Genomic DNA, 27,455 nt, shown 5'->3' on the forward strand with positions numbered 1-27,455 from the left:
AGACAGGGAAGAGTGATACTCTTGAAAAAGCCAGCTGAGTCAAGTTATAAACGCAGTCAGCCACGCTTGGCCCAAGAGTCCTCAGCAAGGCAGTTCTTGTACAGCTTCAGGACAAACACTTCTTCTCTTACCTGCTCGCAGACACGCAGACAGACAGAGCCCATTTGGCATTAGAGAGCCTACTCTGAACTTGTGGTTCTCTCCATAATCCACACAAACGAAACTAACCTCTAATTTGTAGTTGAGCCAAGTATCCTTGCCGACATCTCTATCTGAAATCCCCGTGGAACACTCGCACTGATTTTCATCCAACTGTGACAAAATGTATTCAGTGATTACACATTTTGTCATCAACGCAACTGATAATACACCCCGGATCTACAGAGGGAAAGGGAAAGGCATGATTTAGTCCTGCTAATTAGGTAGTGTTGCTTTAGGTACTCTGGTAGCTTTGGCAGTCAATTCTCCGCTCCAAAACTTAACTTCTGGCAGCAACAACTTTTTGCAGACCTGAACAGATGTTGTAACAAGAAAATAAACTCAATCCAGTAACCCATTTCCTTGTCTTTTCAGACAACAAGTCCCACAGCAAGAACAAACATGAGAATGAGCCACTGACTGTCAGTTTCCTAAAGCCAGCCTGTGATGCTGTTCTGGCCACAATATTTTAAAGGAATCCTGATGAGAAAGTTCAGCAGCTACGTTAGCTACCTGCAAGCTGTGGATCTCATTTTTATTGTGGACACTGGAAATTATTTAGCTACCTATGTGTAGATCCTACCTACTATCAGTGATGCTTTTTATTATACCAGAAGATGCACAAGCAGAAGTATTAGGCACTTCTAAGGACACCTGATTGCCCCTGCTGGTTGTCAGTGCTCTCCTCACTAAGGCACATTTGCAGGGCTGACAGACGTGGCTCTGCAGTCCCACTCCTCTTTGTAGGAAACTGCCCCGCTGCTGTGTTTAGGATGGATTGAAAGCTAACAGTCTGCAGAGCTTTTGGCCGGGACAGAGTTAATTTTCTTCCCAGTAGCTCCTCTGGTGCTCTGTTTTGAGCTTGTGATGAAAACCAGTGCTGATTAATGCCCCTATGTGCTGGCTGCTGCTGACCAGCCCTCGCATGGTGTCAAGGTCTCTTCCTCTTCTCACGCCGCCCTGCCGGGAGGAGGCCAGGGTGTGCAGGAAGCCGGGAGGGGACGCAGCGGAAAGCTGGCCCTGGCTGACCACAGGGATGTTCCACGGGACGCCGTGCTCAGCAATAAAGCTGGGGGACGTTGGCTTACGGTGTTCGTCTTCCCTGGGAACTGCTCCTCGTGCTCCATCAGCTCTGCCTTCCTGGAAGCGGCCGGACATCTGCCTGCTGATGGGAAGCTGAGGCTGAACGCACGACCTGATCGCCGAGGGGGCAGGCACGGGGACAGGCTCCCCAGGGAAGCGGTCACGGCCCCAAGCCGTGTGGTTTCACAGAGCACGAGACAATGCTCTTAGATGCGTGGTTTAACTCTCAGGTTGCCCTCCGTGCAGTCAGGAGTTAGGTTAGATAATCCTCACGGGTGCTTTCCAAATCAAGGCATTCTCTGACTGTGCACACTCCCTATTTTTCTTTGCTCACAGGCACGGCTTTTGCTTCCCTTTTAAACTGCCTTTATCCCAACCCACGAGTTTCCTAACCTTCTGTATTCGCTCCCCCATCCCACCCTGGCAGAGCGCGAGCGAATCCTTCTTGGCACCCAACGTAGGGCTCGAAGGGTTTGAGATAATGACAGGTTCAATTGGAGTGCGCTAGACGGAGTTTATAGATGTTATCTCTGTTTAGCTATTAATTGGCAGGCTCTTGTGCTTGCCGCAGGGCTCGCTTCCTTACTGCATCCGAGAGCCCAGTGCTTGTTAGGAGCTGCTTTCTGCTTCTGCTGTAGTCTTTATCATCTCCCCCTGCTGTGCTGGGAACGCTTTGATAACAGCGATGGCCAGGCACCTGGGCTGACAGCTGGCCAGGCTGGAAAGCCAGCGTGACCCTTAGTCAGAGAGACTGTGGGCAAGTCCCTGTGGGTGCATGAACATCCCAAAAAGTCTGTGACCACGGCCCAGGATGCACATTACAGGAATTGCTACAGCAGGAACCACTCACACCAGAGGCTGAGCCTCACAAGAAGCAGTGCAAGTGCAGCAGTGACTTAACGTGAGCTGGCTCTGGCACCCAGGAACTCCACACACACTGCTTCTGTCCTGGGTGGCCACCGTCCCAGACAGAGCCTAGGTCATGGAATAAAGGAACTCAGGGGACTTTTAATGTGTATTTTATGTGGGTGACCCTTGGACCAAGGGAATGAGTCTGTGTATAAGTCAGAGGGTGGGAAGGCTGGCAGCTAGCAAGGGCCTCATGCATGATGTGAACAGCTCAGAGTAAGGGGTGGGTACTGCACTGTTTTGGGCTGGGATTGTCAATTTTCTTCACTGTAGCTCGTGCAGTACTGTGCTTGGGATTTGTGCTGAAGAACAGTGTTAACAGCACACCGATGTGGTAGCTGCTGCTTGCACAGAGCCAAAACGGCTCCTGCTTTTATTGTGTTGCTCTGCCAGTAGGCTGGGGGTGCACATGGGGCTGGGAGGGGACGCAGCCAGGACAGCTGAGCCCATGGATGTCTCCCACTACGTGACACCATGCCCAGCAATAAAACTGAGACACGTGGAGTGATGGTGGCCGTCCTCCCAAGGAGCTGTCACTTGAGATGGAGCCCTGCCTTCCTGGAAATGCCTGAACATCTGCCTGCCAATGAGAAAGTGAAATAATCCTTTATTTTGCTTTGCTTGCACGCACAGCTTTTGCATTACCCGGTAAACCCTCTGGATCTCAACCCACGAGCTTCCCCCCTCTTGCTGACCTGACTTTCTCCCCCATCCTACCTGGGGAGAGCGAGCTGGGGGCTGCGTGGTGCTGAGCTGCCTTCCAGGACCAGCCCACACCGCTATCACTCGCTGCCTGACCTTGCATCTGCTGGAGAAAACTCCCGAGTGGGAGAGGCACCGATTTGATTGTTAGCTTTAAACTTCAGAGCAAGTTTAGCTTTTAGCAGGTGTGCTTCAGGAGCTGCCCTGAGCATCCATTCATACCGACAGCATCTGAGCGAGAGCCGGAGCATGCTGAAAAGCTGCTGCAGATGCAGCGAGGCCTGAAGGAAGCACTCCAGCCTGCCTGCTATCCCGGGGCTTCATTCCTGCGTTATTATTGTGCAACACCAAGGTGTATTCAGACAGCCTGCCAAGCCAAATTAAAGCTCTGCTGGCTCCTAACAAGAAGCAGTACCCGCACCCTTGCCTTGGAGGTTACAGGTGACACCGCACATTACGCTCACCTCGCTTTTGTCTTCTGCCTGAAGTTCAGCCACTAAAATAACCACGAGCAGCCACGCGTGAGCCATTCAGCTCCCAGCGCCCGGTGCTGCAGCATCAAGACCAAGCAGGGAACTCTCCACGCAAGTCTTGGGAACAAAAGAGCGCGCTGCCTTCCTCCGGCAGCGGGGATGCTCACCGCGTATTGTTAGTCAGTGCGGGAACGTATCGCCACCATCCAGCTGCTCAGGAACTCCAGTCCCCACGCGGGGGATTTCTGAACTGAAAAACCTTCACCAATTTTCCTTGGAAGCAGGCCAGGCAGGGCTGCGCCTGTTACCGGGAGCAAAGGCAGTGAGTTTATCCCAAGGCATGCGGCGTCTGAGCCCTCCAAATTCCTCCACGCTCCCCTTGGGGATGACCTATCATCCCACACCAGAAAACGCTCTTCCACCCTATCAAGAGGGAAAAAAAGCCCACCTTGGCCCCTGCAGTTTAGGAGTTACAGCTCTGCCAAAGCGGGACATGCACATGGGGACCATCCCATGCATCGTTTCCACCTCTGACTTTTCTCATTTAGGAAAATCAAGGATGAAGTTGCCAAACACTTTGGGGGATCTGTGTGCAACATTAAGTCCTTTTACTAGCTGGTGTTTGGGACATGCAGAGCCTTGATCCCTGACAATAATGCTCCAACGATGGAAATATTGATATTATTAGTGACAGAAGCACTGCTCCTTAATGTAAACTTCCAAAAGCTATAGGGCACTTTCTGCAGAAATACTGAGATTTGTTTCCTGACCAGCCCAGCTAGGCCAGTCCCTTCCAGCAGCCTCCTCACACCAAGTCCTGGCTTTCAATTTTTTTTTTTAATTGAAAAAGCCCAATGCCAATTGTTTAAAGTCACCTACAGTGCAGCTCTGTTTTGTTTGCTCAACGCATGTCGAAACAAATATTAACTGTGCAAATAGTTAAAAAAAATAGTAAAAAAAATCAAAAGTATTTACAGAGAAGATACTCTTTGAAATTCAGAGAGGCGAGCAAACAGATTTGACTGAACTTCACGCTTTCAGGAGAAGCTTCTAAAAATAGGCAGTGTCAGCTATGCAAGAATTTAACGAGCAGTGGCCAGGACTGAGTATCCCAGAGACCTGTCCAACTCTGAAAGCATCACAGTTACCGCAGGAAGTGACTACAGGTCCTTTGGATCCAAGAAAATCGTATGACGATCCCCTTTCCCCTTTTTTAATTAAAAGTGCCCACATAAGAGCTCGCCGGGCTGAAACAAAGAGACTAAACCCCACTTTGAGACACAAGCCACAATTCAAGCACGGACTGAAACGCTTTTTGAAGCTCCAGCAGCACACGCTACGCAGGAGACACCACTTGCAAGTGCTCATTTGCTATCAGTTTCTCAACAGGCTGGGATTTTGGGTGCATATTTCGCTGTACACCCTGAATACACAGATGAGACCCGAGCACATAAAGGTCCTTCATTGCCTTACTGCTCACAGCCAGTTACACTCTCAGAGGCACAGATACGCTTTCACCACCTTTTATACAGGCATTTTTTAATTCATTACCAAAGAAAGAATCAAACTCTTCTCCTTGCACTCGCGAGCCTCCCCTCGCTCTGACTCAAAGCAAACTTTCTATCCCAGCTGAAAACTTCAGGCAGGCAACACACAATGCATTTCTCCCTTTCCAGCACCGGCAATCAAGGAAAAAGAAACAACCTTGCATCAAAACCTCTTGGAGGAGGTTATAAAAGCCTATGCAGTAACGCTGCCTTGAGGAAAGTATCCCAGCCTCTTCCCCAGCAAGAACAAAACCCGGAGACGACACACGCTGAAAAGGGGGTCTCAGGAGCTGGAGAAACTGTTAAAGCAAACCTGAACGGAGCGAGGCAAACCACTGCCATCAAGGCGTTATGGTCACATAAAGGCACGCAGGTGGAGAGGCTGATAAAACCGCTGCTCCAGAGATGAATACAGCTGGAATAGACGCTTTAAACAGAAGGCACTTTTTTTTTTTTTTTTGGCCAAAAAGATGCTCAGAGAGGAGCTGGGCGCAGCCCTCCTCCTGCTGCGCTCCTCCGCCACCCCAACCGCTGCTGCCCCCCGAAACCCCAGCGTTAAATTCAAGCACTTCTGCTCCAAAACCAGCAGGTTTGGGTCACCCAGGAGCCCAAGCAGGCTTCACAGATGGCTTAACCCCCCTGGTCGTCCTCTCCCCCTGCAGACCATCCCTCCGCCGGGCACGGGGAAGGGATGGCAGCGGCGGGGGGACGCGCACAGCCAGCCCCGGCTCCCTACCTGGGGGGTCCATCTCTATATAAAATATCAGCTCGGTGGAGTAGGGCATCATCACCTCCCTCCAGTCCGGGTCATCGCGCTCCATAGCCCACACCGTGTTGTACATCGCGGCGCCAGGGGCTGCAGCCTGGCGCGGGGAGTCGGAGAATTTAAAAAAAAAATAAAAAATAAAATAAAAAAATAAGGAAAGGGGGGGAGTCTTCTGAGGATATCACACCCCCTTGGAAAAAAAAAATCGTAAAATTTCACTTCAGAAAAAAAAATTGCCACAGAGAAGCTGCCCTGCAGGAACTGAAGTAGGTAGTGCTATATATATATAATATATAGGTAGATATATATATATATAATAGAGTGCTTCTTTTTTGTTGTTTAAAACGCTTTTTTCTGTTTAAAAAGCTCTTTTTTCTCTTTAAAAAGCCACCTTTCCACACAGCAGCCACTTCCCCGGCCCCCCACCCCTCGCCATTTTTCGGGGGGATTTTCAAAAAACCGCCGGCCGGCGAGCCAAAAACAGCCCAAAAAACCCCCCAAAACCACACAAAACGACGAGGAAACGGCCAAAACGGAGCGTGTGGTGGGTGTGTGTGGGGGGGAGAGCCCCTAACGGCGGCAGCTTCGCCTCAGAGCCCTTGGCGGGGCCGGCGGCTGCGGGCGGGTGTCGCGGGCGGCGGCCCCGGGCTGTGCGCGCCGCCGCCGGCCCCGCTCGGCGTCATTTTAAGGCGGCTCTGAGGGGGCCCGGCCGCCGCTGCCGCCTCTTGGCCGCCGCCATGCCCCGCCCCCCCCCCTCCCCTCACAGCTCTCAGGGGGGCGGGGCGGGGCGGGTCCATTACGCCAAAGAGGGGTGGGTTTTTCTCTCTCCTCCCTCTCTGCGTGAAACCCACCTTTAAAAATAAACACCATTCGCTAAATCTATCTCTCTGCATATACATCCCTTTATCCTCTTTTACATTTTTCCCCGCTGTTCTCTCTTCTCTCCCCTTCCCCCCCCCCATGCTCTGAGGTGGTACCGCCCGCTCCCCCCCCCCCCTCCCCGCTGGCCCGGCGCCAAGGGGCCGCTGCCGCGGAGCACGCGCGAGGGGCGGGAAGGGAGGAGAGGGAGGGGAGGGGGGGGGGGGGGAGCAGGGCCCCGTTGCCAGAGCTGCTGCCTTTGTCTGAGCGAGCGGCGAGCGCGCCGATTGGCGGAGGGCTCAGGGCCGGCTGGCCAATCGGCTGGCGGAGAAGCCGGCCGGCTCGGTGCTGATTGGCCGGCAGCCCCGGTTACTAAGCGGGACAAAGGGAGAAGGGCGCTGAGGGGGAGCGGGGGGACAAAGGGGGCGCGGGCGGGCTCGGGGCAAGGACGGGGCCCGGCTGCGCTCCGCGGCAACGGCGGGAGGGGGGCGCGGAACCGGCACCGGGGCTGCCCCCCCCGGGCTGCGGGGGGAGCCTTGGGGTCCTGGGGTCTTGGGATCTTGAGTCCTGAGGTCATGGGGTCTTGGGCTCTGAGGCCCTGGGGTCTTGGGGTCTTGGGGTCCTGGGTCTATTCCTGGAGCCTGGGCCCTGCAGAGCAGCCCCAGAGGAGGGCCAAAGGGGCAAAAATGAAAAAAAATCCCTTTGGCAAGGCCAGGCATGCTTGGATCCTTCATGGATGGGCGCAGGCTGTGTCAGAAGCCCGGCACCTTTACGTTTTAAAGCACTGAGGGCTCATTATTGGGAATCCCTCACACACTGGCCCATGGTGGAGGGCTCCTGGCAGGGCTCTCCTCGCACAAACAAAAAGGGGAGACCCAAACGCTGCCCTTTTCCAAGGGGTGTGGGGCTGGGGGCTGCCGAGCCCTCCCAGAGACCTTCCCCAGCCAGCCCCGCTCCGGTAACAGCTCCTGGAGGGACTGGCGCTGGGGCACGGGGCTGAGGCTCAGGCAGCCCGCCGCCGAGAAATTAATTTCATATCCTCATCTACAAGCCCTGATTAATCCGCGATCGCCAGATAGGGTTCCTCTGTCTTAATTTTTTTAAAATTAAATTTCTCGTGCTAATAACGCCGCGCCGCCTCCAGCCCGCCCGAGCCCTTGCAGATGGTGCAGGGGGGCCCGAGGGTGCCAGCGGGGATGGGGCCGAGGCACCGCGGACCCCACTGAGCTGAGACAAATGGGGTCTGCTGGCCCCATCGCCACCCCAAAACTTCACGAGCAGCTCTGGAGGAGGAGGGAGGCTAGGGCTGAGACTCATTGCCCCCCTTCCTGCACCTCGTTACAAGTTCCACCCACATCAGACCTAATTATTTGGCTTTTATGCTGGCAAAGTGGGTTTCGCTCTTGCTGTTTCCCATGATGGTTGCCTTCGTTTTCATGGCGGCGCTGATGGCTGCGGCTTATTGATGTTTGCACTTTAGTGATTTAAAGCAGAACGCATTTTGTTATTAGCCCTGGTTTCTCTCATTGCTGCTTTAATCAAAGACGCAATTTAAGGCAGAGGATTGCGCCTAATGGTAAACAGTAGGATAATGCCTTGAGAGAACGGAATATTAATGTGTTTTTATTCCTCAAAACTGAGCTTATAATGTGCCCAGGATTACTCGGCTCCCAGCACACACGCACGGGGCTCTCCCTTTCCCAGCACGCCGACTGCCTTACACAGCCCTCTGCTTGTGCAAAGCGTGCAAGAAACACGTCACAACTCTTTAGAGATGAGAAACGAAACCAGGAGGACGCCGAGAGCTTGGGGGTGGTCTGGGTCTGGCTGGACACCAGCTTGTGGCAGAGCCACGTTGCAGCACCACCGCCAAACGAACGGCACCGGGAACTCGCCGCCAGCCCTGCTGCAAATTGAGACCAAAAGGCGAGCGCTGCTTGTGTGCTGTCCCTCCAACACATCTGCCTCGGTGCCCACAGCCCCAAGTGGACCCCCTTCCATGTACCCCGACCCGACAGGTGGTGTCCCGAGTCCGCAGTGCCGCCAGCCAAACGCGCTAAGGCGATGAGAGGGTTTGGGGACAACGTGGAGACCCCTGGCTGCTCCCGAGACCTGAATGTGACCGCTGCTGTCAGAGCACAAGCTCAGGGCCTGCTGGTGGGGAGCTGGCAGAAGACAGGGTGATTTTCCAGCTGGAAAGGGTGACCCCAAATGGCAGAAAACACCCCATGGCATTGCTTGCACTGCACAGGCACCAGGGATCAGAAAGTGTCTGCCCTAACCCATGGCCTTCCTCCAGCAAGTGATGGAGGATGCTGCGAGCTCCATCTTCCCCTGGGGTTAGACAAACCTGGCCCCAAAAATACCCAAGGGGCCACGGAGCATTTGCCATCAGATTAAGAGCATCAACCCCTGCACTGCAATGAGGTGACGGGGTGAGGTGACAGCGGTTCCCCTCCCCGTGTCCCCCCTCAGCTCCGCGGGAAGCGGGACCGGAGGGAGCCACCCGCTTATAACGGGGACCGGGCTTCCTCCCCTGTGATTTACGGGGTCGGTTCGTGTCCTCATAGGCTGTGAAAGCGTTGCCTTGCTCCACCCCAGCTGTGGCCGCATTTCTGTGGTGAGGAAAAGCTCGGCGAGCGTGCCCGAGTAGGGCGCTTTGGTTTGGAAATTACATAGTGCCTTAAAAACCTGCATTAAGGAATAATATGCGGTCTGCAAAAACCTGAAAACGGAACGCTTCTGTGCTAGGAAGTGTCTTATTTATGGCTGCCCGAGCAGCTCCTGTCCTCGCTGCCCACGTTGGGGTGGACGAGGCCGAAGTAAGGGAGGGCGCACGTGGGGGTCGCGGCACGGTGCACGCGCGCGGAGCTGAGCTTGCAAGGAATCATACACCAGGCATTTCCTAGCTTAAAAGCACTTGGCTTTGCCTTGTAAACAACATTCTTTTCACATAGGAAATAGCAGTTAAAAGAAAAAAAAAATAGGATCTTTTAAATAAACCTCTACAACGTCGGTTATTGCCGCTGGACCTCGTGCATCCCTGGGCAAAACCTGACCCGGCCTTTCCCCGCTGCTCCGGGGGGGTTTTGCCCCTAAAGCCCCAAAAGCCCCAGGAGTAACGGGGCAGGATGGGTGCTGAGCACTGCCCTCCTGCACGGGGAGAGGACCTGAGCCTTGCTTTGCCCCTCCGGGCTCTGCCTCCTGCTGCCTGGAGCGGGCACATCTGCACCCAAGGGTGCCCGGGACGGGTGCTCGAGGGGTGGGCACGGGGAGGGAAGGGGGGTGAGGGAAAGGCCACGCCGCGCCGGCTCGCTGCTTTGGCAGGGCCAGCTCTTCAGAAAGTTCACGTTCAGTTATTGTTCTGACAGGCTGCCAAAGCCTTCCTGAGGAATGCAGGCAGCAGAAGGGAAATGGCGATTTTCAAACTTTTTTTTTTTTTTTTTTTTTTTTTTGCTATAACTCAGCCAAACCGGAGTGGAATTTCATGGGAAAAGCGAAAGGTACATCTCTAGCCTCGGGGCATCGGCGCTGCCAAAATTTCCGAGGCTGCCTGCAGACAATGGAGGTGTCCGAGCATCTCCAAAGCAGCGCCGGCGACTGCTCCCACCCAGACGCCCCGCGCCCCCGGCAGGCTGACATTAACCCACAGTGCTTTAAAAAATAACAAACCTCCGGGCTGTAAAAGCAAAATACAAAGCTGTTTTGCAGCCCAAGAAAGGTTTAGGACTCGGCCTCGCCGGGACACTGAGGTCCCCCCCACCCTGACCCCAGCCTGGAGCCGCGCGTGGTGCTCCAGGACCCCCCAGCCCGATGTGCGGACCCCATATTTTTCCCCACAGGCTCATTTTAGTGCTGGAGCTGCTGTTTTTTTTTGCAGGCGAGCTCCCCTCCTCCTCTGTCGGGGCCGCAGAGCTGCCTGCAAGCCGGCTCTGGCACCGCGGCACCCCGGGGACGGCGGGGCCGTGGAAGCGGGCCGGGGAGCTGCCATTCACCTTCTATTTTCCAGCACACTAATTCCTCTTGTCATCTCGCCAGTGACAAACAGAGAGAGTTAAACGGAGCAATCCATTAAAGAAGAGCCCTGGCGGAGCGATTGTGAAGGGTTTCAGCGATCCCCATTTAGGCTGGCTCGAAAAAAGAAAAAAAAAAATGAAAAAAAAAAAAAAAATTTCGCCTCGAGCGGCTCCAATTACAGAATTATCGGCCCACACTCGGCTCCCTTTTGTGCACTTCGCATCTCTGTCGGCGTGCCAGGCCTCCCTTTCTTTAGCCGCTTGGAAACGGTGAGCAAAATGGAAGGAGACTTGTAACAAGTTCAGAGAAATTAAGGGGAAAAAAAAAAAAAAAAAAGGAGAGAAAAAAGCCACCCCCTCCTAATTCTGAAAGCAGGACGGTTCTGAAATGTAACCCTGTATAGGAATTCAAAATATTTTTCACTTCCTCTGCTCGTCGCTTTAGTGCACTGGCACTACTCGCTCAGATTTTATTTTTTTTCTCCCAGGAATGCACAAGAACCACTCTGTAAATTCCTCAGGTCCGATTTTAAGAGGAGCTGTGCGACGTTACTCGCGGAGGAGCGAAATGATCCCGAGCCCTTCCCGCAGTAACTCTTCCTCCTTCACACACCGAGCGGCGCCTGCGTTCATCGCCGCCAGCGGTGCCTGCGCCGGGAAATCGGTGGCAAAAGTGGGAAAACGGGGGTCTCACCCTGGGTTCCTTGGAGATGTGAGGTTCCCACCTCACAGAACCACAAAATGGTTTGGGTGGAAGGGACCCCGAAGGCCACCCGGTCCCAACCCCGTGCCATGGGCAGGGACGCCTGCCACCAGCCCCGTGACAAGCAGACATCAAAAGGGCTCCTCCAGCCGGGGTTATTTCCACATCAAATGCCTACCTCCAGTCCCGAGCCATCTGGGAGAGAGAGTGCTTCATAAAGGGAGAGGGCAGATTAATATTATTTTTCAGAAGCGTAATGGGAGGTTTCCACTTCCAAAGCACTTCAGAGCCATTTTTTTTTTTTTTTCGCACAAAACCAGAATAATTCCATCCCCAGAGGAGAGAGGAGAAGAAAAACACATTAGAGGGAGTTACGGGTGCTTGAACGAGCGGTCGGGCAGGAGAGAAACTCGCCCGGTGCCGGCGCCTTGGGGCTGCTCTCGCCCACGCCGCGGGGCGATGCTGCCGGGGTCCCGGCACCGGGACGTGTCCGTGCTGGGAAAGGGACCGGGTGTGCTTTGCTATAACCAGCGGCCATCCCCAGCCCTGCTCACCCCACTGGGGAAAAATCATTTCCCAGAGGCTCCTGCTAGTTCTTTTTTGGGGGGGAATTTGTTGCAATTTGATGGTTTTCTCGTTAGAAAGGCCGCAGGAGGGGAATAAACAGCAAAGTGCCGGTGTGCTTGCCCCCTCCCAGCCTCCCAATGTGGCTTTTTGCCCCGATCCGAGCATTTGGAGCCTTTGGGTGGGGATGGGGATGTGGGCACGGGCTGCTGCTCCCCAAGGAGCTTGCTGTGCCTCTAGCCCAGACCCACAGCGCATCCATGTCATGGGGACCTCACCCACCTGGGCACTGGGGACCAGTCCTCCCAGTGAGCACCAGCTGGGGCAGGCAGGGCCCTGAGCCCCCTCACTGACCTCCCAGACATTTTTTATCTCCCTTTTGGCTCAGCTAACCCTGCAGGTTTCAGCTCCCTTGCCACCACGGTGCACCCCAACCAGCTCCACCTGTACGGACATCACCAGGCTGGTGCCCACGGGGACACCTCCAGGGTGCCAGCACCAACCCCAAACCCGTTGGGAACAATTGAGGGAACAATTTACCCTCAGCATCGCTAAACCATTTGCCACCCCCTAAACCTGGAGCAAAATCACAGGGAAATCGTGCAAAGTGGCTGCTCCTGCGGGATTTCCCCCTCGGGTGGGCGCCGGGCGCATCGGTGGCAAAAACCGGGTCCAAAGCCTCCCGGTTAAATACGGGAAGGAGTTAGCAAGTCTTTGTGGCAGGCGGATTAGAGGCAGAGGTAAATGCTCCTGCTAAGTGTAATCTGCCTGGTTAAAAGCTCAGCTCAGCCGCTATCCCAGCATCTTCTTTGCTTCTTATAAATATAGGAGACGCAGCTGCAAATGGCGCTTTTTTTTGGTCCTTGTGCCCATTTCCAGCCCCCAGAGGTGGTGCTGAGCCTCTCACCCTCCTCCTCCTCCTCCTCCTCCTCCTCCTCCTCCTCCTCCTCCTCTTCCTCCTCCTCCTCCTCCTCCCCATGGGGTCCCATTTGGGTTCCCCCATCCCAAGCCCTCTTCCCTCGGGACTGGGGTTGGTGGTGGTGCAGGACAGAGCCCATCCTGCCCTGCTCGCCCGCAGGGGCTGGCACCGCACGTCCCTCATCCCGCAGCCACCGGCCCCGGCCCCGGCGGTGGCCTCAGCTCACCCGGCTGGGACCAGCTGCTGAGATAACCCGGCCGCGTCCTGCAGGTGCAGCAGGAGGGGGATTACAGCTCGCGGGTCAGCGCAGGTGAAGGCAGAGTGGAAATAGGGCTGGGGATGGGGACGGGGCGCTCTGGCACCCCGCACGCCGGGGAGGATCCGTTCCCGTGCTCCCCTGTGTGGGTGAGCTGCTGCTGGGGGGGATATGGGGCAGGGGATGGGGGCTACACTCAGCATATTTGAATCCCAAATAAAGCTAAGAAAATAGCTCTAGAAATATGCCACCTCTTCTAAAAGCCCTGTTCCCAAGGGGGCTGGCACAGGAGGGCAGCAGCTCAGCCTGACCCACGCAGTCCCCCAGTGCTGGTCCCGGCACCGTGTGGGGGTCCCAGAGAGGGTCCCCAGCCCCCTGGCTGCATCCCCACAGGGATTATGGCTCTGGTGGGCAGCATGGGGCAGGGATCAGGGGATTAAGACATTTTCTGTGTGTGCAAACCCGCTGCCAGGAGCCCAGAGCTATCTAGGAACGGGAGACCTGGGGCTGAGCAGCCAGGGGATGGGGGGAGGAGGGTGGAGAGGCCAAGACCCCCCCCCCTCCATCCCCATCCCCATCCCCTGGGCTTGCAGGTGGTGGGGGGAGATGCTCAGGGAGGTTTTGGAGCCCCTAACCCCCAGGGATGGCAGTGGGAACGGATATGGGGTGAGATGAGCGTGTGCCATGCCAAGTGTGAGGTGTGTGCTGGGGGGGGAGAGGTTGGGGGGCACGGGGTGGGGGGATTTGGGGGCCATCAGGCGGCTCCCTGGGGACAGCAGGGCGCCGTGCCCTCCTCGGGAGCAGGGCAGAGTGGTCTGCCCAGGCAGGCACGAGGGCTGGGCGGCTCCAGGAGCTTGTTAACCTTAATCCCCCCCCGGATTAATGCTGGGGGGAGCTGGGGACAGCGGGTAAACCCGCAGGAGCGCAGCAGCGGAGCCCAGCGGGGTGAGGAGGGGACAGAGGGCACCCGCGAAGGGCGAGGAGAGGGGCAGGCGGTCCCACAGCCTAATCGGACATGTGGCCACGGATTTTGTGGGCATGTTTCTGCGCCCTGCCCTCGCTGGGTGCAAAGGGATGGGCGGCGTGATGGCTGGGGGCACGGCTGGTGATGGGGCGATGCCACGAGGGATGTCCCTGTGGGGCCACCACGGGTGAACCCTTGGGATCGGAGCGGCCCAGAGGTGTGGGAAATGCCTGTTCTCAAAAGGATGCTCTTTGGGGAAATGGGGCTGAAATCCCTTTCCCTGGAGCTGAGCTAGGAGGAGCAGCACATTTACAGCTCCCCTTTGGGCATCCCCAGCCTGGAGCTGTTTCACCATACATCTATCCACGGGGCTCAGCACCACCCAAAGAGGGGCTGAACCCATTGTGCATCCCAGGAAGGTGCCACGGGATGTTGTCGCCCACCCCAGCGCAGCCAGGGTCACCTTGGGCTGGTCCCCAGCGGGGCCACGTGCGTGTCCCCCGGGGCGGCGAGGCAGGACGGGATGTGCTGTCCTAAGTGGCATCTTCACCAGATCTGATCCAGCCTCGCAAAGCCACAGCGCCTTCAATTCCCTTAGCACTCCAAATCTGCTACTGTGCATCTAAGCGGCTTATTTTAAATACCCCATGATGGACTGCTCCTTTGTAATGTAATCCAGCCTCGTGTGTCCCGTTCCCCTCCTATTCGTGGTGATTTAGCTGCAGCTGTGACAGCTGAAAAAAATAAAAAAAAAACACAAAAAAACCCTCCCCGCTTCCCCCTGCTTCCCAGGAAACTTCCCTCGCACCAGCCCTGACCCCAAATCCCTCTCTGCCCCATGCTGGGGGATCCTACAGATCCTCCCGCTGCCTCCCCCATGCCCTTAATGTGCATCCAGGGCCAGATCCTGAGCCCTGCGCTGCCTCGGCTGCTTCCCCCTAGGGAAGAACCATGCAGGAGCCTTTTTGGGGAGGTTTCACCCAGTTTCAGGCTCAAACAGCCCAGAAGTGAGAACATCCCATATTTCGGGTCAGGGGTGGGAAGGGGGGAGCCGAGCCCCCAAAGCCCCGCTCACGGAGATGGCGGAGAGGCTGCCGCTTCCCCCAGTGCTCCCCCTTTGGGGCTTGTCTGATTAATGAGGGCTTGTTATTTCCAAACTGTTTGAAACCGTGTTTATTTTATCCGCCGCCGGATTCCTGCGACTCGGGGCTCGTCGCGAACTGCCAAAGATGAGTGACAGAGCCCGCTAATTACAGCTAATGATGGCCTTAAAGGATTCTCCGCGTGCGCACGTGCGCCTGTGTGCACACACGCCGAGGGCCATTTATAATTTAAAGTGGGGAGCCTCGTTAGCAGGAAGCGCGCCCGGATTAATTGCCGAAAGGAGGCGGCCTCCGCTCTCGGGGAGCCGCGGGGAGCCCGAGCGGAGGCCACGAGAGGGGAGGAGGCACCTGAAAAGAAACCCGAAGCTGTTCCAGATGGCGAAATCCCTTATCTGTGTCTGCAAAGCGCATCCACCCTTCTTGGAAAAAGGAACCCGAGCCTCGTCCCCTTGAGCTGGTAAGGGACGGGCTCCCCAGGAAGGGGAGCGCCGTGCATGCACCACCATTTCCTAGCATTTTTTGTGGGGAAAAAGCTGAAATTGGATGGGATCAGGAGTAGGCAACACAAAGGGATTTTGGGACTGGCTGCGCTGCGCCTCCCGCTACAAGCCGGGACAGGACGGCTTGGATGAGGGCTTCTTGCAGGGAGCAACAGCTTCAGGTCAAGCCCGATGGCTCGTGAATTTGTCTTGGATCATCTGGATCGTTCTGGACCCCAAAACGCTTGGGTTTCTCTGGCTGAAATGTTCCAGATGTTTCGGTTTAGTGCTTTTACACAGCTGTCGGAGGCCAGGAGCAGAGCTCCTCCGATAGGCGCGCAGTGGCCAGAACAGCAGGGCGAGGCCATGCAGGTAGGGCCAGTGCCTGCTTTTGCTTTCTGCACTACCAAAAAACCCCAAAACTCAACCCTCTGCTTCAGTCCCAACAGATTTCTTGGCAAAGTTTCTTCAAACCAAAGCAATGAGCCAGGGGAGCAGGAGCTGAGCGGCCAGGACGGGGGGAGTGCAGCGGGCGGCAGCCGCCTCCACTGGGCCAAAATGCCACGGGGACATTTGGGTGCTCGGGGCTGCCCTAAGCCACACCTCCAGCTTTGGTTGAGATCCAAAATCCGCCCAGATTTGTCTCCAGCTGATCCATCACAGCATGGTTAAGGCATTTTGTTCAGCTTCTCCCCTACTTCTTTTTTCTTTCACTTTTTTCTTTTTCTTTCTCTCTCTTTTTCTTTTTCTTTTTTCCTTTTCCTTTTCCTTTTCCTTTTCCTTTTCCTTTTGCTTTTGCTTTTCCTTATTTTCTTTTTCTCTTTCTCTTTTTCTTTTTCTTTCTCTTTTTCTTTCTCTTTCTTTCTTTTTCTTTCTCTTTCCCCTTTTCTTTCTTTTTCTTTTTCTTTTTCTTTTTCTTTTTCTTTTTCTTTTTCTTTTTCTTTTTCTTTTTCTTTTTCTTTTTCTTTTTCTTTTTCTTTTTCTTTTTCTTTTTCTTTTTCTTTTTCTTTTTCTTTTTCTTTTTCTTTTTCTCTTTCTCTTTTTCTTTCTCTTTCTCTTTCTCTTTCTCTTTCTCTTTCTCTTTCTTTCTTTCTCTTTTTCTTTCTCTTTCTTTCTTTTTCTTTCTCTTTCCCTTTTTCTTCCTCTTTCTTTTTTTTTCTTTCTTTCTCTTTTGCTTTCTCTTTCTTTCTTTTTCTTTCTCTTTTTCTTTTTCTTTCTCTTTTTCTTTCTTTCTCTTTTTCTTTCTCTTTCTTTCTTTTTCTTTCTCTTTCCCATTTTCTTTATTTTTCTTTCTCTTTTCCTTTCTTTCTCATTTTTTTTCTTTCTTTCTCTTTTTCTTTCTTTATCTTTTTCTCTTTCTTTTCTTTTTCTTTTGCCTTTCCTTTCTCTTTTTATCTTTCTCTCCCTCTTGCTTTTATTTTTTGATTTTGGAAATACTTCACAAGCTCCACTCAGGTTTGGGAGGGCCGGCTCCCTTGTCAGCACATGGAGCCCCCCTGACATCCCTGCTACCAACAGGAGCTGGATGGCAGAGAAAACACCGAGGGGCACGGCCAGGAGGGGATCTGGGATGGAGCCAAAGCGCAGCCGTCCCCAGGGCACGAAGGGTGGGCTCAGGACGAAGGGGCGATGCTGATGGGATGGCACTGAGGGTGGGCAGCCCTGTGCTGGGGATAGCAGCCAGGGCAACGTCTCCACTTCCATGCCTGGCACCTTCCCCTGGGAAGGTGGATTTTGTCCCCAAGGAGTGCAGGGAAAGTGTTTTCCACCACGCCAGCTGAAAATGGATTCTCAATCCAATTTTACCCTAGTGCCACTCCAGTGATTTTGATGGAGCCGCTGTCGCTGCGTGCGGGTTGGAGCCAGCGGACAGCTGCCGTGGTTTCACAGAGCAGAGGTTTCTTATCTGTGTCACCTTTGATTACTGTAATTGAAATCCTGCTCTGATCTGATCTGTGCCCGAGCGTTTCTGCTGCCCGCGCGGCTCCTGGCTGGAGCGGCGAGATGACATTAATAGATTGTAAAGGCAGCAGGCTGCGAGCTCTGCTGCCCTCTCACCAGCAGCCACCAGCTGCCCGGTCCCCAGCTCCATCGCTGCCACCCCGGTGGTGCCGATGGCATCACGGAGGCTCAGCCACCCTCTTCCCGACGTCTCCTATGGAGCCGATGTGCTCCTGCCCCTCTGCTGCCACCCAGGAGAGGATGCTCCTGGTTCTGGTGCCCAGACCGTCCCAAAACATCAGCCGAAAAGAAAGGAATAAGGCCCAGAAACGCGGTGTGCACCGAGGGGCTCAATCCTCACCCCAGCCCCCGGGCAGCCGCTTCCTCCCCGGCCGGTCATTGTTTGGTGGCACAATGCTGCGGGTCCGAGCGGCCCTTTATCAGCCCCGGCCATGCAGGCTGGGGAGGAAAAGGGTTTCAATCCGAGCTGAGCGATGTTTCCGCCGGCAGACGGTCCCCAGAGCGGGGCCAGATCCCTCCAGGCTGTGTGTGTGTGCGTGTGTGCGCCCCGTCCTGCATCCCTGCCGGGGTCCCCTGCTCCTCCGAGGTGCCCGCTGCCTTCCCTGCTCCACCGTTAATTAAATACAGACTAAAATTAGCTGTGAAGGCAGCACCGCCAGGGTCTTCCACCGAAATCTGCCTGCGGGATGCAGCAGCATCTGCCCCCCAGCTGGGTGCCCGGGGTGCTGGGGGTTCCCCATCCTCTGCTGCACCACGGGGCTGGTTTCCAGCGGGCAGCATCGCTCCCTGATCCACGGCACAGACCCGCACCTCTCGCCCCAGTGCTGCCCTGCGTGGCCTCCCTGGAGGTTCAGCCACCTCGGAGGCACCCCGGAGGCTTTCCCCACTGCTTTCACCCCGCTCGGCTGCGCTCGGGCCGGAGCAGCTGGAGAGGCACGAGGCTCCTTCTGGGATCGCAAGAGCGCGCATCTCGGCGTGTTCCTCCCCGTGCCTTGGGGGAGCTGTTATTTTTAGCCGCTCTCCCCATCTCACGTCACTAGCTAGGCTCTTGATCTCTCTTTTTTTTTTTTTTTTTTTTTCCCTCCCCAGCATTAATTTGCTCTGTGTGATCTTCAGGTTAGGGCAGCCAGAACCAGGGATCTTCGCAGCAGACCGCTCGCCTCTCCTCACCCTCTACCCAGAGGGGTTTTGGATGGGCTTTTCCTTTTTAACCCATCCTGGGGGCTCCCCCCTGACATCCCCATGGGATGAAACATAGGCTGAGAGACAAAACAACCTGGAGGTGCTCTGGCAAGGCTCATCCCTTTCCTTTTGGCCTCCTTGGGCTGTTTCGTGTCTCCCCGTGGCCGATTTCCCAAGCCAAGAGCCACTCGTGGCCTCATCCCAAAATCCCAATTGCGAGGAAAGTGCCCCGGTGCCATCTGCCCCCTGCCTAGCTCCGCCACGCTTCTGGGGACAGCAGGAGATGCCGTGGTGGTATTTATAACTCCAAATCCCTTTTCCTGCTAGTCATGCTCCCGTCCCCTTCCTGGCACGCTCACCGGCCCGTCGCGACGAGGGGACTGACGCGGAGTGGAGACGGAGAGGGCGATGCGGGGGTGGCTGCCACGCCGGGTGCCCTGCAGAGGGACAGCTGGCCCTGTCCCCTGCCAGCCCGCCCTGTCCCCTGCCAGCAGCACAGACCCCCGGGGAAGACCTGGGCTTGGAAACCGCCAGGCTGTTCTCCACTAAAACCCTCCTCTGAAGGAGCTCATCCCCAAACGGAGCTGAAATCTGCGCATTTTCTCCCCAAATCTGCACCGAAGGACAGCGATGCTCCCGTCCCCTCAGCGCTCTGCTTGCTTTCCCTGCCTCTGCTTTTGACTTTCTTCTTTTTTTTTTTTTTTTTTTGGGTGGTGGCATTATATTTTTTTTTTTCCACCAGACTTTGCTGCATGGCGAATAAAGGCATCCTGCTGTCTGAGGGCTAACGGCTTGCCGGAGAGATAATAAAGCAAAGGGGAGTAAATTAAAGTGCCTATAAATAGCAGCAGGAGAGGAAAAGGAGATGAAGTCATCTTCCTTCAGCTGAGCCGGTATTTACATCACTGCTTCCCTTCGCCTTCCCTCCCCCTCGCCCAGCTCCGCAAACAGCCCCGGGGGCTCGGGGGCTCTGTGCGCCCCCCGTCCCGCCATGCCCCCCGTGATGTCCCTGTGTCCCTGGGGTGCTTTTGGGCACCTGCTGCAGTCCCTGCTGATGGTTCGGGTCCTGATGGGAGCCTCCCGGGGCCACCATCCCAAACACGACCCCATACCCCCCGTCCATACCCCCGTGGTGCCCCGCGCCCCGGGTACGTCTGTGCCTGACTCAGCCTGAGGTCACAGCGCGGTTTCCTCCGTGTCAGCTCCTGGATCCTATTCCCGGGCTGTTTGCACACCCCCGCCGTGTTCTTGCGGGGTATTTATAGCTCCCCGACACGGGGAATGACAGAGCCACCGCTCCACACACCCAAATAATGTCGGTGCCAGGTCGCGGGGGGCCGGGCCGGGCCGGAGGCGCGCGGCCCCTGCCTAATAATAATTCCTCGCGCTTTATATAGGGCGCCTTTCATCCGCTGCTCCCCCGAGTGCTTTACAGGCATTTAATTAAGCTTCCCGACATCCGAACGTGATGACAGCCGAGTAATCACATCCTCGCTTCTGGATGCGAAGGGAGCAGCCGGACCCGGCTGGGGGCACGCGGCCGTCCTGGCTCGCACCCCTAGAGGGGATCGGAACCCAAAAAGGGGATGGGGACCCCCAAAATCCTGCCCAGCCCTGCTGGGGTGGGTGTGACCGGTGCCACCATAAGGTCTGGGGACATCGGTGAGAATGTCACTGTCACACAGAGCCTGGGGACGGCTGGGCCACAGCTGCCCGACATCTGGATCGGCAGGGGAAGAGACGCCCCGGTCTCGGGGACGGGAGCCATAAATCAGCTGCTGGGACTGAAAGGCTGATTTATGGGGGATATTAGGAGTTGTAATCCTGCCCGGCCACCCCCCAGCGCCGCAGGGCGATGACAGGGACCCAGATATATTACAGGGAGGGAGCGCACGGAGCCTGGAGTCCCCGGGGCCAGCGCCAACAGATCTCCGAGTGGGGGGTCTGGGAGCTGCTGCAGCTCCCGGGTGGCTCGGTGCGGGGACAGGGACATTGCTGGGGACGGGATCCCGCAGGGATGGACCTCCACGGTCCTGGGGGGCTGTGGTTTGTGCCACCAGCACCCTTCCTCCCTGCCGTGTCCGTCCTTTGGGATATGCCACATCCCATCCGGGGGGCACCAGAGGCACGTCCTGGGGCTGGGGACAAGGACGGGGCACAAACTGCCACCAAACAGGAGGGGCAGAGTCCAAATCGTAAACCCAGATTTGCTTCTGATTCACGATCCCTCACCATATTATCGTTGTGTTGCTATTTTTTCCCTCCCAAACCAGCCAGATCTCACCGAGCCCTCACCTTGCCGAGACCCCCCAGCACGATGAGACCCCCCCGGTGGCCGTCCCCGAGCCGTGCCACCAGCTCTGCCCCCCGCCACCACCCCTCCGGCCGCGTGTCCCTTACCGGGGGCTGCCGGCAGCTCCGCCGCCTCGCTGGCCACGATGAGGGACTCGAGGATCTTTGCACAAAGCTCAGGGCTCGCCTCGGTGCTGTGGGGACAACAGGGTGGCCGTCAGGGTGCCACCAGCCAGACGTCCCCGGGGGACCCCAAACCGACCACCCCAAGGCTCCCCAGTGGATGTAAGGAGGTGGCACACAACAAAACTCCTCCTGAGCCCCAAAATGATGCAAAATGGATGGGCGAGGGGGGATGTGGGCGGCTCACCTGGAGGGAGCGGGGCGGAGGAGCAGCTCCCCAAAAAGCTCCCCGAGGAGCCGAGCTGACAGCCGGTTCTTGCGGGAGCCCTGGCAGAGGCGGCCGAGGTGTTGGGCCAGCTCCTGCAGCAGCAGCGCCTGGGGTTGCGGCAGGGCCGGGGGGGCCAGCAGGGCTCGGGCTCGCTGGCCACACTCCTCCAGGCCCGGGGTCTCTGCCAAAGAGAGGAGAAATCGGGTTGAGGGGGGTCTCTGATCCCCACGGAGCCTTGGTTTGCCACCATACATCCCCTCCCCAAATCCCTGTTTCTTTTTTACCCCATCCCATATGCAGAGATTGGGGTCTTGTGTCAGAAAAAGCAAGCTGGGAGGTAAAGGATTTGCCAGGAGAAATGGGGGAGACCCTTTTTGGGGGTCACCCTTTTTTTTGGTGCCATGGCACTGCCATTGCCACGGGGGGACATGGGATATGGCAAGGCACAGGGACGTGCCCATGGGCACCTCGAGCTTCCAGCATCGCTCCTCAGGACCCGGCGGGTCCAGGACTCCTCTCCCCAAAGATCTGGGTTTATTTGGGGGTGTTTTTAAAATTATTATTATTTTTTTTTAAAGCCCTGGTGGTTCTGCCTCTGTTCATCGCAGCAGCGAGCGGCCTGGGCTGCAGGGGGAAGGCGCTTCCCTTTGAAGCTGCTTAACGAGGCAACCCGGCTAATTGCTTCCTAATTGCGTTTTTATCCTTGGAAGGGAGGCAGCCTTTGATTTCTCCTCTCCGACGGGGAAGGGGAAGGCGGCGGCCTGGTGCCCCCAGCCCAGGGGGATTTCTGCTGCGGGTGCCTCCTCTTCCTCACCCCGAGCTGTCCCCGTGGCCCTCTCCAAGGGGACGGCAGGCACAGCAGCCAGGGAGAGCTGGTGTCAGAGGGGGAAATCTGATTTCAAAGGCAATTGGGGAGGAAGGAGAGGGTCTGACCAGGTGGGAGACCTCGTGGCAATGTGCTTTATTCCTTTTGGACCCGGGGACCCCGTCTGCTGCTGGCCGTGAGCCCCAGGTGTGCCACCTCGCCGACAAAATTCAGCTAAAGCCATGAACTCGGCAGTCCCATCTGTCTGCAGGAGAGGCTGAAAAGCTTGCGGGGCCCTAAAGGCACTTCCAGCTGAAAAAGCAACGAATTTTCCCTGGCCATACAAAGCCAAAAGCTACCCCTAGGGCAGCATCCCCAGGGGATGGGGACAGGAGCTGGAGATATTGGGATTTTTCCTCGCAGGGGCTTCCCAAAACTCCTCCACCCCACAAAACACGGGGAGACCCCGTCCGTGCTTACCTTGAGCCATGTGGAGCAGGTCGGTGCAGACAGCAGGGGGGATGAGGGGGGCTGGCAGCTCCTGCAGGTACCACCTCAGGGCCTCGGCCAGCGTCTGGGCATCGAGCAGGTCCATGTCCACGGCCGAGGGGTCTGCAAGAAACCCAGAGGGAGCCCTGAGCCCGCTGCACATCCTTCCTCAGGGCGTGGGGGGATTTCCCTGCCCGTGCCCTGCTGCCCTCCGTGCTCCTGGTGCCACCGTTCCTGTCCCATCGCCACCAGCTTTGGGGTTGGGGTGCCCAGGGTCACTGTATGGACAACACCTGGCACTGGCATCCTCCAACACTCATCCTCCAGCACTCATCCTCCCTTCTACCACGACCCCAAAGAAATACGCCCCACCAGGAGGCCACAAACACAACACCCCAGCGATCCCAAAACACCACGAATGTACCCAAAGCGCCATCGCCTCCCCCAGCCCCAAATCGCAGATGCCCAGCAGGCGGCGAGGATGCTGTGGGGTTGAGCAACGGGGCAAAGCACGTGAGGAGGGCTGAGATCATCCCAAAACGGGGCCAGCACTCGGAGGAATGTGTCCTGTGGTCCTGCCGAGCCCCGTGGCCAGCTCGGGATGGGGACGTGACTTCAGCCGAGGCGTTGCCTCATGAGTTTGTCTTGGAGGTCCCAGCCCGGGACACACACACACACACACACACACGTCCCCTTTTGCAAAGATCCCGAGGTTTCAAAATCTGGCTCTGGTGCGAGCTGGAGCCAGAAGTGAGTGTTTTGAAATTTTCCTCGCAGGAGAAATCTCGGAGGGGGTGTGCTGGGGGGGGGAAATCCCAAGGTATTCGAGGCCGGTTGAAACGGTTCGTTTATAGAAGCTGAATTTCTCAGTGAGGACATTGAAATGAAAGAGCAGAGTTTGCAGGGTTTGAGGGATGATGTTTCAGGTCCCATGTGGCTGGGTATGATGTGATCTAGGGGCAAGGCGGTGGCTGTGCCCAGCTCTGCACCCGCTGCCTCTCCCCTCTCTGCGTTTTTATCCCCACGTGCAGCTTTCCCCAAATCGGGGGCATTCGGGGGCACGCTCCGTCTCCAAAGGAGCAGCATTTTCCAGCAGAAAGTGCCCCGAGCCTCCAACCATTTCGACTGGCAGTGGGGTTATGAGCCCAACGTGGTGAAAAACCCCATTTCCTAGGGTCAGGCTGGGCTCCCATCGCATGCTGGGTTTGGGCACCCTGAGCTGGGTCCCCCCTTCCAGACCTTGGTAGGCTTTTGGAGAGCATCTCCCCAAGATGTCCCCACCGTGGCCGGGCAGACGAGGCCCGTGCCCATCTCCCCCTGCTCTGGGACAAGAAATTGTGGCGGTTCCCTTACCGGCAGGACCTCGCTGCCTTCCCTTCAGTGCCCGGCCCTTGGCTGGCTGACGGGAAAGCAAACAGATTGAACAATCCCCGGGGCGAAGCCTTTAACCCAGCGGCTGGAGACGCTACCTCATGCTCAGGAGCAGGCACCCGGGCCGGCCACAAACCCGCCGTGACAAAAGGCACCGCGCCGCCAGCGTGGCCGAAGGCGACCCGGGGCAAAGGCAGCGCCGCGGGGCTGGGAGAAGAGAAAGAAAAATCCGAAAAAAAAAAAAAAAAAGAAGAAATGGAAAAGTGCCCGTGGGAAGGGTTCGCCTGACACGTTCCCAGCACCCAGCTGAGCTGCTGGACCCCTCAACTGGCCATCAATGGCCCAGGAGATGCTCCAGCCCCTGGTTTTGGCTGAAGACCCCCAGAATGTGGCTAAAACCCTGGGATGATGCCGGGTGGGTGCCTGGGGCAGCCCCCACGGCCACATCCTGCTGTCCTTGTGCCCAGGAGGGGCTCACAGGGCTGGGGGAGCCATGGGGTTGCTCCTGTCCCCGTACCGAGCCTGGTGCTTGAGGTTTCAAGCGTGGGGATGAGCGAGGAGGACGCCTGCTTCCCCTTAGGATGGGCGGTAAGGGACGAGCCCAAAATCTTCTTGTACCTGCCCTGGCTCGGCGCAGCCCCTGCCCGCCACGGGGGTCTCACTGGGGAGCTGTCAGACGGTGCCGGCACGGATTGGGGAGAGCAGCCGCAGCCTGTTGGGTGCTGGAAGGGGATGCCAATGAGTGCTGGCCCCAGGCAATCAGCCCGGGGCTCCACATGGCCTAATTAGCTCATTTGCATAGGCTCGGAGGCGCGTTCAAAGGGAAGGCGCAGCCGATTTCAAAGCACGGCTCCAAAACATCCTTGCAGCACCCCGAGAGTGCCGCAATGGGGAGACCAGAGAGGGGTTGCAATTAATTTTGGATGGGGCTGCTCCCCTGAGGTCTCCTCGGTTTGTTGGACAGAAACAGCCTCTACTCTGCTGTCCCCAACCTCCGGGACATGCGGTCACATCCCCCTGCCCTGCTCCCCTCCTCGGTGCTCCCCGGGGTGCTCCCCAACGTGAGGCTGGGCCGGTGGCCTGGGGAGGGTTAAATTAACCCCGAGGCAGGGCTCTGCCCCCGCTCGGGTACCGGAGGGAGATGATAACCCCTGCGAGAAGCTAATGATGCTGCAGGATGAGTCACGGCTCCCCCCGGGCTCTCCGAATATTTCTGCCCCTTCCTAGAGGTCTCCGTGTCCCCTCCCCAGCTGCAGGGCAGGGACAGAGGGACCACAAAGAAGGAAAACACCCCAAAAACCGTGGTCACCCGTGGCCGTGGGTCGCCTGGAGCACCCCGGAGATGGAAAGGGGACCAGGACCTCAGACCCTACGTTGCAGCGTGGGCAGAGCCCCCCAGGAGCAGGAACCTGCACAACCCCCAGACCTGACCCCATTAGGTGTAGGAGCCTGCTGGACATCCCGCTGCGGGGATTTCCCTGGGGAATTTCCCTGGCTTTGACTCAGCACTGCCGCAATGTCCCTGTGCCAGCCCAGCGATCACCCTGTGCCGGGGACTGCGCCCTGCCCTGAGCCCCAGCAGCCCCATATCTCCCCCCAGCTGGGTTTCACCCCGGGGCTGGGACCCCTCCCAGGGGTTCCTGGAGCTGAATTTGGGAAGGCGTGGGTCCCAGCCCCGCGGCGTGAGTCACAGGAGACCACTAATTTACCCTCCCTCCATCCCCACCAAATATAACAGATGAGCTCATGCCCCCTCCCAGCCACCGCAGGTTTATTTCCAGGTACAAGCGCAGAGTGGAGCAGGCACCGGGGCGCCTCTCCTTGGGGACTGAAGTCACAGTTTATGGCTTGGCCAGGGGAAAAATGAGCTCTTGGAGACCCCAAATCCCTCCTGACATCCTAGGGGTGGGGATGGGGGAGCACAGCCACTGCACTCGGAGCGCTCCCTCCCTGGGCACCCACACACGAGGCACCCCGGGGTGCTCCCCGCTCCGACCCGGTGCTTTCTGCCCAGCAGCAGCTCGCGGAGCCCACCGCCTCCTGCTAATCCCCACCGAGCCCTGACCTAATTCCCGGGCACGTGAGCGTGTCTCCAGGCAGACTGCGCCTCGCCAGGGCCGGAGATCAAAGCGGGGAGGACGGCAAGACGGCACGGCACGGCTCGGCACGCCTGGAGACAGCGGCTCCAATCCACCTCCGCCTGCTGCGTGTCACCGGGGGGGGGACAAGGGACAGGGGCACGTGGGACCCCGAGCAGCACTGAGCCCCTCCAGCACCCCGGGAGCAGCTCTGAGATAAATGCTGAGTCCCAAGAGAAGTCACCCCCCCTGTCCCCATCCTGCTCCTGTGGGCACAGCACCCGGCCAAGCTGGGACACCCCAAATTTCAAGGCGTTGGAGAAATGGGGCAGCTCCGGGGGTGGGGGACACGTGCCTGCCCCCACCCGCACGTTAAGATTTGGGGGGTTGAAAACCAACATGCGAACTTTTTTAGCCCCTTCCCCTTTCTCAGTTTCCCTCCACGACTGCCAGACCCTGGCGTAAATGGGGCATTCACCGGGAAGCCGACACCCCCGGAGGGACCCCAAAGACCTGCTTCCCCCCCCCCAGCCGAGACAGGGTTTGTTTCCCAGCCTCTGCCAGCCCCAGATCCTATTTCCCTGTTCCCCAAAATCCAGCTTGGCTTTTGCTGTGGGAGGAGAGGAGCTCATGGGGACGGAGCACGGGGCAAATGTGCCCCCTGCAACCTTGCGCACAGTCCCGAGTGGCTGCGGGCACCCCCCTTATTTTTATTTTTTTTTTCATTTCCAGGGCTATTTTACAGCCCAAACACTACAAAAACCTGCAGGAGGCTGCAGGGAGGAGGGGGGCAACGTCTGCATCCCGCTGAGCATCACCCCCCAGCTGGGAGCTGGCACCCACAGCGTGGCCCCCAGGGCTGGGGGACCCCCGCGCCTCCCCCCCTGTGCCAACGCCGCCTCTCGGGGAGCGCCGGGGGCTCGCCGCAGCCCGTTCCCCCCGCCCGGCAGGGACTCTGCAGCGGGGAAGCGATGAAGTCATGGTGCTTAATATAGCGATTTCATCACGGCCCTTCTCCCCAGCAACACGGCTCGGGAGCTGGCGGGGCTGCGGGGCCGTGCCCGGAGCCGTAGTGCCGCCCGCCGGGCTCTGGGTGCCTCGGGGCACCCCGCTTCCAGCAGCATCCTCCCCACCCCCCCTTTTCCCCCTCTCCTCAAAAAGGAGATTTTTTTTTCCCCACGTTTCCTTCTTCCCCATCGCACCCACGTGCTGCCTGCCCCATTTCTCAAACGGAGACGTGAGAGGTTTGCAAAGTGATTATTTTTTTTTTTCCCTCTCCCTAAAAAAAGGCAGCTTCTAGCGAAGGGCTCCAGCCAAAAATAATAACCGGCTTTTCCTTCCCTCT

At 57.2% G+C, this 27,455-nt stretch overlaps 1 protein-coding gene across 3 annotated transcripts in view; it reads right to left on the bottom strand.

Annotated features, from left to right (window-relative positions):
- Positions 1-27,455, bottom strand: part of PIK3R3 (phosphoinositide-3-kinase regulatory subunit 3) — a 58,579-nt gene that overhangs the window by 26,938 nt on the left and 4,186 nt on the right. For 2 of the 3 annotated variants that reach the window (XM_027462786.3, XM_072041996.1), the window contains exons 5-7: positions 22,653-22,784; positions 21,347-21,548; positions 21,085-21,170 (exon numbers count right to left, since the gene is read on the bottom strand). In XM_027462786.3, the coding sequence (XP_027318587.2) occupies positions 21,085-21,170; positions 21,347-21,548; positions 22,653-22,784 (420 nt within the window). Of the gene's footprint in view, positions 1-5,648; positions 6,425-21,084; positions 21,171-21,346; positions 21,549-22,652; positions 22,785-27,455 lie in introns of those variants that run through there. The other variant, XM_072041997.1, reaches the window with a different exon arrangement.

This window comes from Anas platyrhynchos, chromosome 8 (genome assembly GCF_047663525.1).
Source record: "Anas platyrhynchos isolate ZD024472 breed Pekin duck chromosome 8, IASCAAS_PekinDuck_T2T, whole genome shotgun sequence".
In the NCBI taxonomy this organism is placed as follows: domain Eukaryota; kingdom Metazoa; phylum Chordata; class Aves; order Anseriformes; family Anatidae; genus Anas; species Anas platyrhynchos.